The sequence below is a fragment of the Periplaneta americana genome, chromosome 13, assembly GCF_040183065.1.
Source record: "Periplaneta americana isolate PAMFEO1 chromosome 13, P.americana_PAMFEO1_priV1, whole genome shotgun sequence".
Classification (NCBI taxonomy): domain Eukaryota; kingdom Metazoa; phylum Arthropoda; class Insecta; order Blattodea; family Blattidae; genus Periplaneta; species Periplaneta americana.
Window position 1 is genome coordinate 32090538 of NC_091129.1, and position 15022 is coordinate 32105559.

Consider the following 15022-nt stretch of genomic DNA (forward strand, 5'->3'; position numbering starts at 1 on the left):
GGCTACTCTCTAGTGATTTCGCTATTATAACGAGAGTTCATAACGACACGATAGAAAATCTGAAAAATTATAAGTCTCCAGGTATCGATCAAATTCCAACAGAATTAATACAAGATGGTGGAAACGCATTATCTAACAAAATTTAACACAGGAAAGTCTTACCATACATATTCTGAAGTGATACAGTGTTAAAAGTTATGTAATCAAGATGTAACATTTATAAGCTTGTACTTGCTATTTGGGAAAAGGAAATTGTACGGAACAATGGAAGGAGTCCATAATAATACCTATCTTTAAGAAGGGGTATAAGACTAACTGTAGTAACTTTCGAGGAATATCACTTTTGTTGACATCGTACAAAATTTTATCCAATACTCTTTTGAGAAGATTAACTCCATACGTAGATGAAATTATTGGGATCATCAGTGTGTGTTTAGGCGTAATAGATCAACTATTGATCAGATATTTTTTATTCGACAGATAATGGAGAAAAATGGGAGTATAAGGATACACTGCATCAGTTATTCATAGATTTCAAAAAGGCATACAACTCGGTTAAGAGAGAAGTTTTATATGATATTCTTATTGAATTTGGTATTCCCAAGAAACTAGTTCGATTAATTAAAATGTGTCTTAGTGAAACTTACAGCAGAGTCCGTATAGATCAGTTTCTGTCAGATGCGTTTCCAATTCACTGTGGGCTAAAGCAATGAGATGCACTATCACCTTTACTTTTTAACTTTGCTCTAGAGAAGTGATGTAAAAACAAACGGATTTTTCTGACCTTGACGACGTGCGCGGGCAACAAACGCTGGGTATGGAAGGAGGAAGGAATATATATATATATATATATATATATATGAATAAGCAGTCTGTAGGATTAAGAAAACACACGTGTACAAACTTCAAACAGAACGTTAAATTTTATGTCGTTATTTTATATGGCTATTTGCTATTTGATTTTATCTATATTGTCTGTAAAACAAAGTACTAACCCAATTTCTTAATATTCCATTTAATAACATAATAAAGAGTTAAGCAGTAATATTCACATAAATTTCACAGAAGAAAAATTGTAATTTATTAAGTGAATGAAACATCATTCATAAAGAAAGTGATATCCCAAAGAAAGAGATTGAGTAAGACATGATAAGTTGGAATTGATACTGATGGTATCTTTAGCCTTATAAAAGTCAATAAACTAATGAAAACAATATTACAGCACAAAGCAAAATTACGTAGGTATATGTTCAACTGTTACTAATATTACATAACAAAACCCTTATCGGGTTATGCTTTTAAGGTAATATTGGTGCGCAACTTCCTATCATCAGAATATTAAATTATTTTCTCGAAATCTGTTGAAGCTATAGAGCTGATATTTTTACAACACATGGGCATATATCTTTGTTTATGAAGTAACAGTAGTACCTTTGTTAATTCATTTTCTTACAAACATTTTCCATGCAAATATTTTCATAATTTTCAATAAGTATCTTCAGTAGTACATATTTACGATATATTAGATTTACGAAAACATTGTTTCGGTATCTGTAAGGCTACTAAATAAACATATCTGAAAATTTCGCCTTTCTGTAAAAAGTTGAGAAAATACTGCTCTTGAATAAAAAGGAAACTCGTGAAAAATGAGCATTAAAATTGAAACTTAAATTCTTATAATGCACTTATACTTCTCAGACAAATATAAAAATTAACATGGATACAGTTTTAATAAATTCTCTTCCCTTTATCCATTAAATAAGTGCTGGCCGACCCTGTACTTAGCTCGACCATGCGGCATATAGGCTACTACCTCTCTCGTCTGTTTCTTTCTTTTCCGCTGTAAAGCGCTCTGGCTCTCCTGAGCTCTAAAGCGCGCATTTGCCCATATGGGCATCAGTTGACATGACTGCTCCAGAGCAGCCGTGACGAAAATGCGACTCACGAGCACATTGTGGCTCGCAATGATAGCTGTGCATTTCCCTTGCTTCCTACCTACAACCCCCACCCTCTCACTCACTGGAGTCAAACTCCGTTCCATTTGTATTTGTCTCTGACGTGCGAGTGGCGTATCGTCGCAATGTCTCTCTCGAAACCATGTACCTCTATAAAAACGAAAGTTTCAAGTAGGATGGAAGGACGCATTTTTTTGCTGACAATATGATGAGAATATTTCATGTATGATTTGTCACAAGTGTTACTAGGAAAACGGTTGTACTGTATAACATAAAACGGCATTATAAGTTACTACATGTTACTAATGAAACATTAAAAGGTTAAGTGTTGTTATTATTATTGTTATTATTATTATTATTATTATTATTATTATTATTATTATTATTATCTCCGTACGTCGATCCTTTTTCAGCAGATGTACGAATAATGCGGTTAGATCTTCAATTTAAACTCACAGATTTACAATGTGATGTTAAATGAAAGCTAGATGTAAGGACTTGACAAATGTTGAACTTTTCAAATCTTTGGCAAAAAATAAATATTCGAAGCTTCGTTCTTTCGCTTGCTCTGTTGAAACCATGTTCGCTACAACTTACGTTTGTGAAAAATTATTTTCAACAATGAAAATAGTAAAAATCAAATTTAGATCACGACTGACAGACAAATACATTCGTGATCAATTACGACTGGCAGTAAGTGACAGCCTAATTCCTGATTTTGAAACTCTGTCGAAGAGATATTCTGAAGACAGTTAATTTTATGTTGTGATAATGTGTTCTATGTTATCTTGTTCATTCCTTAGCCTATTTCGTTACACGTACTAAACACTAGTTTGTAGCCTTGTACTGTATATAATTTTATTTAAGTGCTTGACGTAAGGAAAATGAAAAACCGTTAATAAGTTAGTTAGTTGCTTCACTTCCCCTTCGGGTGTCCGCCTCCCTCCATAGGTGCTATGCACTTTGCAGGTTACACAGTGGCTCGGCGCACGATGGCATTTTCGCAGCGGCTGCTTTCCATTAGAAAAGTCCAGGACAACAGAGAGGGTTTGGAATTGAACGGGTTACATCAGCTACTTCTCTATGCGGATGACGTGACTATATTAGGAGGAAATCCATAAATGATTAGGGAAAACACTGGAATTTTACTTGAACCAAGTAAAGCGATAGGTTTGGAAGTAAATCCCCAAAAGACAAAGTATATGATTATGTCTCGTGACGAGAATATTGTACGAAATGGAAATATAAAATTTGGAAATTTATCCTTTATAGAGGTGAAAAAATTCAAATACCTGCGAACAACAGTAACAAATATGAGTGACACTCTGGAGGAAATTAAACGCAGAAGAAATATGGGAAATGCGTGTTATTATTCGGTTGAGAAGCTTTTGTCATCTAGTCTGCTGTCAAAAAGTCTGAAAGTTAGACTTTATAAAACAGTTATATTACCGGTTGTTCTTTATGGTTGTGAAACTTGGACTCTCACTTTGAGAGCGGAACATAGGTTAAGGGTGTTTGAGAATAAGGTGCTTAGGAAAATATTTGGGGCTAAGAGGGATGAAGTTACAGGAGAATGGAAAGTTATACAACACAGAACTGCACGCATTGTATTCTTCAACTAACATAATTAGGAACATTTTATTTAGACGTGTGAGATGGGCAGGGCATGTAGCACGTGTGGGCGAATCCAGAAATGCATATAGAGTGTATTTGGGAGGCCGGAGGGAAAAGACCTTTGGGGATACCGAGTCATAGGTGGGAAGATAATATTAAAATGGATTTGAGGGAGGTGAGATATGATGGTAGAGAATGGATTAATCTTGCTCAGGATAGGGACCAATGACGGGCTTATGAGAGGGCGGCAATGAACTTCCGGGTTTCTTAAAAGCCAGTAAGTAAGTAACGACGGACACAGTACAGGTTCTATCAGATGTTTAAGGACATTCCTTCGAAAACGATGTTACACTCCTGTCATACTTTTGTGAAATCCCTTGATGTTTATAGAGGGACCAAATGTCTATAAAAATTAAGTTTTTTAATCGCAAATCAAATTTCTCTATCTTTGAAACTGGATTATTATACAGAGTGATACAGACTAACCGTAACAATAATTTATTTCGGAAACTAGTGGATTAAAATTTTTGAGATAAAAATATTTATAACTAATCCGCGTGTGAACTTACACTTTAATTTGATTTCATCAATCAACCCTAACAGGAAGTAGAGTCAGTGGCGTATCACTTTAAAATTTCAAATGGGAGTCGAGATCAAATATGGTACCATTTGATAGAGCTCTTGAAACAAACAAATTTCATAGGAAACGTTTTTATTAATGCCTACTTTTTAAATGAGAAAACGTAAGGAAAGACAATGCCATTTAAAAAAACCTTTAGCGGACTCATCCCGTATTTTTGACTCAGCTTACGCCTCGTCCAAAAACATTGAATTCGTCCGCTAAAGCCTTATGTTTTGTTCTTGATTCATAATTAGCTATTAACGATGAGTTCTAATTCTTTAATTTGTTTTAGAGATAAATATCGATTTCAGTGGTACAGTAGAGCGTCTCGTTTAGGCACAGGGATAACTTAAAGTAAAGGTAATATGTGGGGGAGGTCCAGCCGTACGATAAACACTAACATAATATCACTGTCTTCCGTGGCCGAATTAATAAAACTACAGTATATTGGTCTGAAGTGACAATATTACTTTCTAAACATAATTTATTATTCCTTCTCAAAGTTAAATTTATTCAGGTACACTATCTGTTATGTTGGTCATACAGAGAATGAAATTCATGACCCTAAAAAAATGCTGCTTGAAAGCAATATCAAATAAGTAACAAAATTTGATTCGTTATATTAAATTATTTCAACGTTACAATTGCTTGTTTGTTAAAATGTGTGTATGATAACGTTATGCAATTTCTGTTCTTTTGTTTTGTGTGTTTTTGAAAAATATATTTTCAATTAATTCTCCGCCATAAATGTTGTAACTAAAACCTTGTGCATCCCTCGTGTTTATCGTACGACTCGTCCTCTCCCCAACATGTTACCTGTACTTTATTTACGTTTTCACTGTGCCTAAACGAGACGCTATACTGTAGTTCCATCTGAGGTAAAGATATCACAGATGAGTATATTATGATGTCATCTATTGAGAACTAGCTGAACTATTTCAAACCTTGTCGACTTGGATCAGTGATCGCCAAAAGCTGTGTCGCGACACATGCCCCTGCCTTCACTTAAGCATAACCATGACATCATATCCCCACCCTCTGTTTACAGCCATCACTTCGATATAAGTAAAGACATTTATCAGCAGCGGACGTACGCATGTAATGTTACAAGTGTGTAGGATAATATGTTTCGATGTCTTTTCGGAAACAGATAATAAGTAAAAACTTAATTTTAAGGAGCATGGAAGGAAAAGTATTTATTTTGTGTAGAGGGCAAAAATATGAGATACTTAATTTGTTGTAAAATTTTAAATGAAGTATAAAAGAACAATGTACGTTGTCATTATTTTTCTTGTTATAAAGACTACCACACCCTTACCTGTAACTTGAATAATAAACGAACAATAAAAAGTAACGACTTCTATGTCTTAATCGGGGTAAAATACATCAACGTTTTTTTCTAAGTATGAGTGTAATTTGAATATTTCATTAATAAATAAACAATAAAAAATATCGGCTTCTATGTCTTAATCGGAGTAAAATACTTCAACGTCTTTTTTAAGTATGTAGTGTAACTTACAACTTCATGACCAGCCTGGTACGTTTTTCTAATTTCAAATTACTGCTGATGTAAAGTACTCGCTCTTTCTGTGTTACATAAGAAAATAAATTTATGTTATTTTATTAATAATACAAAAATAATTAATAGGAGTATAAAAAAATAACATTGAAAAAAGTGTATATAGTTAAGAAGTAGAAGAGTATTATATTGCTTTCGTTTTTTGGTCATAGTCCGTGTCTGCACTGTTATTCACTGCCAGTGCTGTTCATCGGAGTGACTACTACCGCGGAGAAATCGGAGATTACGAATAAAGCTCTCCACCAGTGATCTCCGATACTATCGTTGGTGGAAGAGGGGATATACGGAGGGGTGCGGTGGTTCGGAGCGAAGCGACAGATCGAGGACGTAGAGCTCAAGGACAACCGACGCGTACGGACTGACTGTAGTTGTGAGTGAAATAAAATGATACCAAAGCGAATGTCTGTCGCATGGAAATTCTTTAATTTAGTTGAAGGTAATAATAAAGTCGCACGCTGTAAACTTTGTGGGCGAATTTACTCTAAGGGTGGTGGAACTTTAATTTGTTAGACAATTTGAAGCGATCACACAATCGCGAGCTTGAAGAAAGTGCTGACAATTATGTTCGACAGCAGCTCGAGCACTCACCATACCCATCGAATAGTGCAGAAAAGGCTAAATTGGATAAACTTTTAATTCAATATATATCCAAAGATATGAAACCGCTTAGCGTGGTCGAAGATGTCGGATTTAAAGATCTCGTCAAGGGTTTGGTCCGTCAATATTTGGAACTACCACCTCAGCCTAGCAACACTAACCCTATAAAATTTTGGTCACATGCTAAAAACCAATCGATTAGTCCCCTAAATGACATTGCCATGTATTACATCTGCGTGCCAGCGACATCGGTGCCCGCCGAAAGAGTTTTCTCAAAAGCTGGCCAAATTCTAACTGAGAGAAGGAACTCATTATCGCCCGAAAAGGCAAAAAGTCTGTTTTTTTTTAAATGGCAATGCTCGTTTATTTTGATTTATATAAGCTGTTATATAGTTATTTTTGTTGTTTTTTGTTTAATGTGATATCTTGTGTAATTTCAACCTAAGCCTACTGCTCGACACAGCGAACAACCGTGGTTCTGATTTCGTTCTGTTAACAAAAGCGTCGGCAGAACAGTGATACAGTCCGCTTCAATAACCTGTTGCATATTACGAGATTGCCAAGGTGACACTCTTATACAAGTTAATTGTCAATGGGACCAGATATGATTCTATTTTATAGGCCTTTATAAATGTAAATTTATTTACTTATTTATTTTTTATTTATTTATGTATTTATTTATTTATTTTACACTCTCCCTTTTAGCAACAATATTGGGGCGTTCTCTCTTAAAGTGTCCAATATCTTTATATTTTTTTACTGAAATCCCATGGCTTCTTTATTCTTAACGTTTCTTTACAACCTGTGAATCGATTTTTTTATTACAGCAAGTTATGTGAAATAGGAATTTATTTGTGAAGAGAATGATACATTTGAAATATTTGCCTAATAGTGCACTTATTCATGTCTTCTGAATGTATTCACTTTGTTGCTTTCCTATTTCTTGACCTTTGAGTACTCATTTTCATTCCTTCTCCTGTACATACTGTACTTGTCCTTTTTCTGAATTCTACAATTCTGTATACTATTTCCTTATATATTTTAAACATAGGCCCAGCGCGGATTGTACGCATCTCGCATTACCTTGAGCGATCTGAACCGTTAGATTGCAAATGGGTTCCACCTACTGCTCATGTGATAATATTTTTACACATCAACTACAATACATCAGTTGTATCAGAAGTTTCTAGTTTGCCGTATACTCGTTCGAGAGCCAGTTAATACTTTAATTCTAACGTTCAATGTCGCCACCCAGCTATCAAGATAAATCATGAGATATGGCTTAAAGAAATAACTATTGTACCTTTCTCTTTTCGTTATCAGTGTTGTCACAATATTTTATTACGTTGTAACCAAGCTTCTAGCTTTGCTTTGTAAAATAAATCGTTTATTAGAAGACATTTGCATACCACGCACATTATTCACATTATTAAACTTGTTAATGCAGCAGTGAAATTATTTTTACAGTGCCCAATGTAGAAAATTTTGTTGCTGTGACTTTGCTGTGCAAAATATCTGTTATATACTGTATGTAAAAGCGTTTGCCTGAGTTAAAGGCAACGAAGAATCTGAATAAATTATTTTTGGACAGGAAACTTATCCCATTGATACCCACGTTTCTTTTGTTCCTTTCCGAAATTCCCTTAATATATGTTACGTGAAACTAAACCGATTAACTGTATTTCCAGGAGAACTATAAATGTTTACATTAGCTTTACTTTTGCGTTAGTTTTTTGCAATTAGTCATAATGTTATTAATTTCATCAGTGATATAAAATTAATACGTCGTTCTATATATACTATGAATTTCAAAGCTAGAAAAAAAAAGTCGGCTAACGTAGCACTTTAAGGAAAACAAGAAAAAACGGTCGAAGGAAAAGAGAGAAGAGAGGCAAAAAAAATAGAGAAAAAACAACACAAAATTATAACTTATTTTAAAAGTTACGCGGACGTCAGCGGACTCGAATCACTACCTGATCCGATTAAAGCAATGCTCAGCGGAAAGTGTATGTCTGCGCCACAGCACATATACAACTTGCGCGGCATCAGTCAGAGGTAACCGGAGGTCTCCGATTGAAAGCTTGCAAACAACCGCTCCGGAGAAAACCTAATCATAAGCAGCACTATTCACTGCATTACCTGAGGAGATAACCACTCCACCCCTCTCCCTGCGATAGTGGTGTGCAACCACTAACTTGGATGATGATCTTTGGGTTTGAGTTATCTTGTGGTTAGAAAGTTCCCTTACATGATTAGAAAATTATTATAGGTCCGGTATCTTTGGACATCAGGATGCGAAATAGATGTAAGGCATAGATCTAATTTCCGCATTTATTTCGGCATCCCTGGCATTCACATTTCCCGCAGCTCCGTCATCGTCATCATCATCATCATCATCATCATCATCATCATCATCATCATCATCATCATCATCATATTCATCATCATAATCATAATCATCATTACCATCGTTGTGCTGTAGTGTTATTTTCAGCTAAATTGACATTAAAACCAAATATGACATTATTACAGGGGGTAGTGGTGACCTTAGTAGAGAGCGAGCCAGTGCAGCCGTCGAGGTGGTGGTGGAGCGTCTCATTCAGCGTTTGGTGTGCGGTGCCGCGATGTTGGATCCCAGGTTCTCCAGCAAGTTTCTCGCCACATTTGATGGGATGCGAGATCGCAGCAAAGTAAGTTGTCCACACAACCACAAGAAGCACTTACAACAGTATACCTTTAAGGTAATTTTGACATTCTTTACGCTACGAGAGGGCGGGCAGGCAGGCAGGCAGGCAGGCAGACGGTGATAAATATTGGGTATACATATTAATGATATACATCAGCCATACTAATTCATTGGCTAAGAAGTAATACTTCATATCTCTTAATTTGCATGAGAATCAGAAACTTGTTTTAAAAATTAATTTTTCTTAATATAGACAAACTTTTTATACGAGGTGGATGTGAAATAATCCTGCAGATTGAGAAGGACGATAGGGTACACTTAAATGAATAGAAACCCATATTACGTTTTGTGATTTAAGGCACGATTAATTAGAAAATAAGTTGGAAATTTCATCAGTCTGGCAACATCGTCTCTAACACTCTCTTCTCACTTTTCTTATAATACTGAGATCAACGAACTTAGGTGTCTCTGTAGGTGAGTCCTCTCAACTTCCCTCTCTGGCTACGACATTGCAATCTGCTCGCATCGTTCAGTGGCTTCAAATTATTTTTATCCTCTTTTTTAATTAAAATTACAAGGAAACCGTCCACGCTATTGAAATGCACTAGAGGGATAAATGATTCTTTATTAAATCTGCTATCTATATGGACAAAAATACCGATCCTACTCGCAATAGTTACAGAATATAGGGTGTTAGACATTTGGTAGAAAAGCATATTTTTCTTAAAAAAATACTATGAACTTTCCACCAATATGATATTATAATTTTTTGTTACATACAACATGGGCTATTCGCTCTGAAAATCTGCAATATTATTTCACTCCCACCCTGTTTATGTTCCGCTCTACAAGATCGTCTACTCGAGGAAAAAATGTAAGTGTTGAATACTGTGAACATAATTATAACGTAGTTCTTCTAAATAATAGTGCATTTAAACTAAATGACCATTTTTGTACGTACGTCGTATCACTTCTTAGCCATTGATTTACTTGTGACTTAGTTTTTTTATTTTTATTCCACACTTTTCAATGTTATTTTTCTCTATGAACCGGGGATGGGAACATCCCTATGCACAGCGACCTGAGGTCTATTGTGCGCCCCTGGGATGAGTTGTAGCCCAACGACCGCACTCACGCCGAACTGACCTAACCCCCAACACTCTAACGACCAGTCCCGGCATCCCTCTAAGTCCGTGTACCATTTCACCCCAACAGCCCCCCCACATTCCTCCCTCAAACGGTCTGAGGTGTAAGCCACCCCTCCCGTCTGGCCAACGGTCTGAGGTGTAGACCACCCTCCCGTCGGGAGGGGAATGGGTTCCGCTGCTGGGTCACCAACTACCATGCTTTGGCGTATCCATGAAGACCGGCCGAGAGCGTCAGGAGCTTCGGAGGGCCGTCGCAGGCGCGATCTGAAAACCAAGAAAGACAACCGGAATGATAAGGAAAGGATGATGAGGGGGGACAGGAAGTGGCGAGAATGAGTGGGGTTCCATACGCCTGATAAAGTTACCTGATATTCATCCGTAGGAGTGAGGGGAAAATCCCGAAAAAACCTCACCCAGACACGTCGTCCCAAGCGGGGAATCGAACTCCAGTCCGCTGGGTTCGGGAGCGAACATGTTTCTTTTACTTTCTTACAGTCTTATTTTCTTCCATTTTATATTCCTTTACTGTTCTATTTTTCTTAGGAAATTCGTTAATTAATTTGAACACTCAATTTTCCTTACCTTACTTCTTTCTCTAATTTTGTATCATTATTTACTTTCATTCTTTCTTAAGGCTGGTACACGATACACCGGGAAAAATAACTTGAACGAGAAAGAGAACCGAAGAACGTGAACTTGAAGATGTTTGATTCACAATAAACCGAGAACGGAAACGGCTATGCATATCGATATGTAAGTCAACGAGGTGTAAAGTCGATATTGCGCATTATGATGTTATTTGTGTATATTTGACCAATGACATTCTCTCATGAGTACAAGTCAGCCAACTTAAACACAGGTTGACCAACTTCAAAATTTAAGGCACGAAATATTTAAGAATTCAATTCACGTGGTAGTCTGGTTACATACACACGTAGTATAAGATGGAATGTGATTCTACTGAATTTCTGCGTTAGTAACGAGCAATGAATAGACAAGAAATTATGTCACGGCCTCCTTGCTACAAAATATACGATGACCAAGTAGCCGTTTTGTGAATCTAGTAGGCAGTGATCGGAAACGAGAACGGCAAAGTTAAAACTTGGCCAATTCTCATGTTACCGTTCCCGGGCTCCGCGCAAACTTCTCGTTAATTGCAATGCTCACATTTAAATAAATTTATTTTAACAATTTTTCCGTTCTCTTTCTCGTTGCCTTTCCGTTCCCGGTTTATTGTGAACAGCCTTTATTCTGTGTGATTTCCTTCATCTAGGCCTATTCATTTCTTTATTTTTTTATTTCTCTCGTTCTATATCTTTTAGTGACGTTGTTTCTTTTTCTTACTTCAATTCCTTCTCTATATCTACTTATTTACTTCGTTATTACGCCTTTAAGTATTTTATTTCTTCCTTTACTTTTTTCGTTTTTCATTATTTCATAATCACTTAAATTATCAATTTGCCTTTATTTTTCTTTATATCATTATTACTATGCAAGATTTTTTAGAATAAATACCCCTAATTTTCAGGTGTGGTGGAGAGTGTTATGTAATTAAACATTTTTTGTCGGGAAATCCTTCAATATCGAGGTAATATGGTAAAAGTGGAAACCCTTCATTGATCTTACTAACGTCCATAGCTGTCTAACGTGTTTCATCTATTCCCTTTATGATCGAAGTAAATGAATTTGATTTGTTCCAGTTGCATGTCACAAAATAACTTGTGTCAGACATGTTTATAAATTTCTATTCATTAAAAATCCATCGGTTTGCATACGGCATATGGAACAGCTTTCGGGAATGCTAACAAGGTAGGGCGAATTTATGCGGAGTAATGTCTTCAGAGACACATTCCCTGTCAGACTACATTTTTTAAGGCTAATAAAGCATGTATGGGTGAATTCAGAAATGCATGAGTGTTAATTCGGAGGCCGGAGGGAAAAAGACCTTTTGGGAGGCCGAGACGTAGATGGAAGAATAATATTAAAATGGAATTGAGGGAGGTAGGATATGATGATAAAGACTGGATTAATCTTGCACAGAATAGGGGCCAACGGCGGGCTTATGTGAGGGCGGCAATGAACCTCTGAATTCATTAAAAGCCATAAGTAAGTAAGTGACGTAAACATTTCCGAGATAAAAGCAAATTACTTCTCACTAAGATTCTTCGAAGTCTTCACTTCATTCATATCGCTATATTTTGATACGAAAGAAATTCTGGATGCTACTTTATTACGAAAAAATATTTCATTGCGTGCTCTGTATGACATATGGGAATTAGGATTAGTTATTATGAAACGATCTGTATTTATATATTTATTTTATCCCCTTATAATTGAAAGCTGTCATGTATTATGAATACAGTCCTGTTACAATAATGGAATTATTTTAGCATATTTCGTAATGTTTCCAGAAAATGACTTATGCCAATATTTTTAAGTGAATGAGACAGAATAAGACACGACGCCGAAGTTAATGTTGAATAAGACACGTCCCCAAGTTAATCTTCAATAAGACACGTCCCCAAATTAATCTTGACTAAGACACGTTCCCAAGTTAATATTGAATGAGACACGTCCCCAAGTTAATCTTGAATGAGATACGTCCTCAAGTTAATCTTGAATGAGACACGTCCCCAAGTTAATCTTGAATGAGACACGTCCCCAAGTTATTCTCGAATAAGACACGTCCCCAAGTTATTCTCGAATGAGACACGTCCCCAAGTTAATCTTGAATGAGACACGTCCCCAAGTTAATCTTGAATGAGACACGTCCCCAAGTTATTCTTGAATAAGACACGTCCCCAAGTTATTCTCGAATAAGACACGTCCCAAAGTTATTCTCGAATGAGACACGTCCCCAAGTTAATCTCGAATGAGACACGTCCCCAAGTTATTCTTGAATAAGACACGTCCCCAAGTTATTCTCGAATAAGACACGTCCCCAAGTTAATCTCGAATGAGACACGTCCCCAAGTTATTCTTGAATAAGACACGTCCCCAAGTTATTCTCGAATAAGACACGTCCCAAAGTTATTCTCGAATGAGACACGTCCCCAAGTTAATCTCGAATGAGACACGTCCCCAAGTTATTCTTGAATAAGACACGTCCCCAAGTTATTCTCGAATAAGACACGTCCCCAAGTTAATCTCGAATGAGACACGTCCCCAAGTTAATCTCGAATAAGACACGTCCCCAAGTTAATCTCGAATGAGACACGTCCCCAAGTTATTCTCGAATGAGACACGTCCCCAAGTTAATCTCGAATAAGACACGTCCCCAAGTTAATCTCGAATAAGACACGTCCCCAAGTTAATCTCGAATAAGACACGTCCCCAAGTTAATCTCGAATGAGACACGTCCCCAAGTTAATCTCGAATAAGACACGTCCCCAAGTTAATCTCGAATAAGACACGTCCCCAAGTTAATCTCGAATAAGACACGTCCCCAAGTTAATCTCGAATAAGACACGTCCCCAAGTTAATCTCGAATGAGACACGTCCCCAAGTTAATCTCGAATAAGACACGTCCCCAAGTTATTCTCGAATGAGACACGTCCCCAAGTTAATCTCGAATGAGACACGTCCCCAAGTTAATCTCGAATAAGACACGTCCCCAAGTTATTCTCGAATGAGACACGTCCCCAAGTTAATCTCGAATAAGACACGTTCCAAAGTTATTCTTGAACAAGACACGTTTCTAAGTAAATCTTAAATAATACACACCCCCAAGTTAATTTTGAAAAAAAAGAAAAAAGACGCGTTCCCAAGTTAATTTTGAATAAGACAGGTTCCCAAGTTAATTTTGAATAGGACACTACCCTAAGTAAATCCAGAAGTTCACTACTAGGAATAAAAATTGTATGTAGTAGTTATTGCTTCATATGTTTACTGTGTATTCTGTTTTCAATAACATTACTTTTTCAAGGAGCGGCTCGCGAGAGGAAGAGTTTGGCTGTGGCGCATGCGCGGACCTCTCATGCAATGCCAACGTGATCTTACCTGAATTTAGTTTCGCGTGTACATTCCAGATCAAATCAAGAAGTTTCCTTCGTCCTCCGGTTACACATTTTGCATATACAAAGGTTAGATTTGGTTAATTTAGGTTTTTATTAACCAAGTCCGCGTATGTGCAGACAGCCAAGATGATCCTGCCGCGAGGCGCAAGTTTTTTTCATGCTGATGGACGAATCACGTGACTGATAGTTACCATCTTGTGGTTGTTCCCTCCTTTCTGTTTCCGTAATGCTATTCTGTTCTGATGCAAATTCAGCCTGATGTCTAATGAAGTTATTCGTGAAGATTCATCCTTCACATACTCAATTCCTTTGATCAGCAAGATCTAATGGGAGAGAAATCGGATTTATGTTATTATAATGGAGAGAAGTTAATGAAGATATCTCCGTGTTGTACTCATAGAGTGTAGGAGAGAGTTGGATAAAACAGGATGGTATGATAAAACGGGATACCCGACTTATTTCGTTGGAAAGTGCTGCAACTTGCCGAATGATGGGAGGACTTTGTTCTTAGACTAGAAGGGGACATTATGCAGTGCTCATATGTAGAACGAACACGTTAATTTTTGTTGTGTAGAGAAAAGTTTAAAATCAGCTCATTAACTAAATTGTTTCGACTGATTTTAATTGGCACTTTCTGGGATTAAATTTGCAGAGTTGAAGATGTAAGTCTCTTATATAAATAAAACATTATTACTCTTTAATTCTTTGTAAAGAAAACCTATGTAGCTTTTATCGTTTTGTTGTGACGCCATGTTTTTTTTTACAACTCCTAGTCGGACAAAACAGGATACCCTATGGTTTGGCA

At 36.6% G+C, this 15022-nt stretch overlaps 1 protein-coding gene across 1 annotated transcript in view; it reads left to right on the plus strand.

Annotated features, from left to right (window-relative positions):
• The window catches only part of LOC138712645 (uncharacterized), a 257211-nt gene that overhangs the window by 27134 nt on the left and 215055 nt on the right, over positions 1–15022 (plus strand). The window contains exon 2 of the mRNA XM_069844613.1: positions 8900–9057. Within this exon, the coding sequence (XP_069700714.1) occupies positions 8900–9057 (158 nt within the window). The remainder of the gene's footprint in view (positions 1–8899; positions 9058–15022) is intronic.